The sequence below is a fragment of the Vicugna pacos genome, chromosome 19 (assembly GCF_048564905.1).
Source record: "Vicugna pacos chromosome 19, VicPac4, whole genome shotgun sequence".
Taxonomy (NCBI): domain Eukaryota; kingdom Metazoa; phylum Chordata; class Mammalia; order Artiodactyla; family Camelidae; genus Vicugna; species Vicugna pacos.
The window spans coordinates 21241127-21242996 of record NC_133005.1 but is presented as its reverse complement, the minus strand read 5'-3'; the positions used below and the strand labels follow the sequence as shown (position 1 = coordinate 21242996).

The 1870-nt window shown below is 63.6% G+C and overlaps 1 protein-coding gene across 1 annotated transcript; it reads left to right on the top strand.

The window, feature by feature from the left end:
* Positions 1–908: 908 nt before the first annotated feature.
* OXT (oxytocin/neurophysin I prepropeptide) lies at positions 909–1660 on the top strand. The gene is made up of 2 exons (XM_072943568.1): positions 909–1063; positions 1310–1660. Exons 1-2 carry the CDS (start codon positions 944–946, stop codon positions 1658–1660), a joined length of 471 nt encoding a protein of 156 aa, XP_072799669.1. The 5' UTR covers positions 909–943.
* Positions 1661–1870: the final 210 nt, after the last annotated feature.

The following is a 1870-nucleotide window of genomic DNA, read 5'->3' as shown; positions in this document are numbered from 1 at the left end:
AAAATGGGGGGGGGAACCCCAAGAAATCATTGTTTTTAAATGCATAAAATGAAAGATATGGAATTACAAAAGAAACCAGTTATATTTATGATCAAGCATCAAAATAGTAACACATCTGTGATACTGTCATAAATGTGCTCCATTATTTAAAGCATCAGATAACAAGATCGAGTGGAGGTCCAATAACTGCCGTAATGTCAAAGTGATGAGTCTGATTTTTAGAGACATTTGCAACAGCTGTAATGGGATAGGAGAAGATCTGTCATTTTCATTTGTGACAAAGCCATAGGGATTGCAGATTCCACCGTGGTTTCTTGCCTCCCTCACAGTTAAAGGAAAGGCTGAATTTCAGTTAGAAGTGAGAGAAAATAAAATCTTTTCCTATCCGAGTTCCAGGTGCAAGGAAGTGGATGCTGTTGTTGGGAGTGGGGGCAGGGTTCCAGGAAATTTGGGTTCAGGAGGAGGAGAGCTTCCTTGCAGAGGAGAACTGGGACGCGCCTGTGGCTGGCCAAGGGGGCAGATGGGGAGTCCCTTCTGGCCTGGAGCGGCCCAAGTGTCCTCCCTGACCCCTCCCCCAAAGGTATTGGGAGTGGACTACATAGTTCTTGGTTGGGCCACCGCGCCCCCCGTACTCCCTATTCCACCCTAGGACCCAGGCCACCGCGTCGCTCCCATCCTCGAGCAGCTTCCTTCGCCCAGCGGCACTCGCTATCATCACCGGTCCATTAGCCATTAGCCCGATGCGGTGACCTTGACCCGGGCGTGGCCGCTGCAAATGAGTGGGCGCGCCGGGGGCGCAGGGCTTGACCCGCAGCGGCCCGCTGTGACCAGCCATGCGGCGGCCCTCTTAGACACGGCTCCGCCGGCGCGGCCCCCGGGCATAAAACGCCGGGCCGCAGAGACCGTGGCAGTCGCCGGACCCCGGACCCAGCGCACCCACACCATGGCCGGCCTCAGCCTCGCCTGCTGCCTGCTCGGCCTCCTGGCGCTGACCTCCGCCTGCTACATCCAGAACTGCCCCTTGGGCGGCAAGAGGGCCGCGCTGGACCTCGACGTGCGCCAGGTGAGCTCTGGTCCCGCGGCCCCCGCCGCTCCCTTCCCCCCGCCGGCTCCCCAGAGAGCTGAGTGGCTTTTGATTCCCCCTCTTCCACCGCTGTTGGGGGCGCAAACAGCACCAGGAAGACCCCAACCTCGGGCGCTCCTCCGTTCCGCCCTCCCCCGCCCGGCTCCGCATCCCCGGCCTCTCGGGGTCTCCCGACCCAGCCCGGCCCCCTCCCCTGTCCCCGGCTCACCCCCGCCCTCCCGCCAGTGCCTCCCCTGCGGCCCCGGGGGCAAAGGCCGCTGCTTCGGGCCCAGCATCTGCTGCGCGGACGAGCTGGGCTGCTTCGTGGGCACGGCCGAGGCGCTGCGCTGCCAGGAGGAGAACTACCTGCCGTCGCCCTGCCAGTCCGGCCAGAAGCCGTGCGGGAGCGGGGGCCGCTGCGCCGCCGCCGGCATCTGCTGCAGCCCCGGTGAGTGGGGCCGGGCCGGCGGGGACCGGGGCCGGGGGCCCGGGACGACGTGCGGCGGGCGGGGCGGCGCTGACCTGGCGTCTCTCCCCGCAGACGGCTGCCGCGCCGAGCCCGCCTGCGACCCCGAGGCCGCCTTCTCCCAGCACTGAGACCCCTCCACAGCCACCGCCAGGAATTATGAAAATGAAATAAAGCAGATTTCCGCTCCAACTCGACTGGCGTCTAAGTGTCAGAACTGGGAGGGGAGGGCCCTGACGGAGTCAAAGATCGCGGCGGGACTCGGCGCGGCCGAGGGCAGAAGAGGGAGGAGGGCCTGCGGTTCCCGCGGCGTCGTCCTGTAGGGGAGAGGGAGGAGGGGA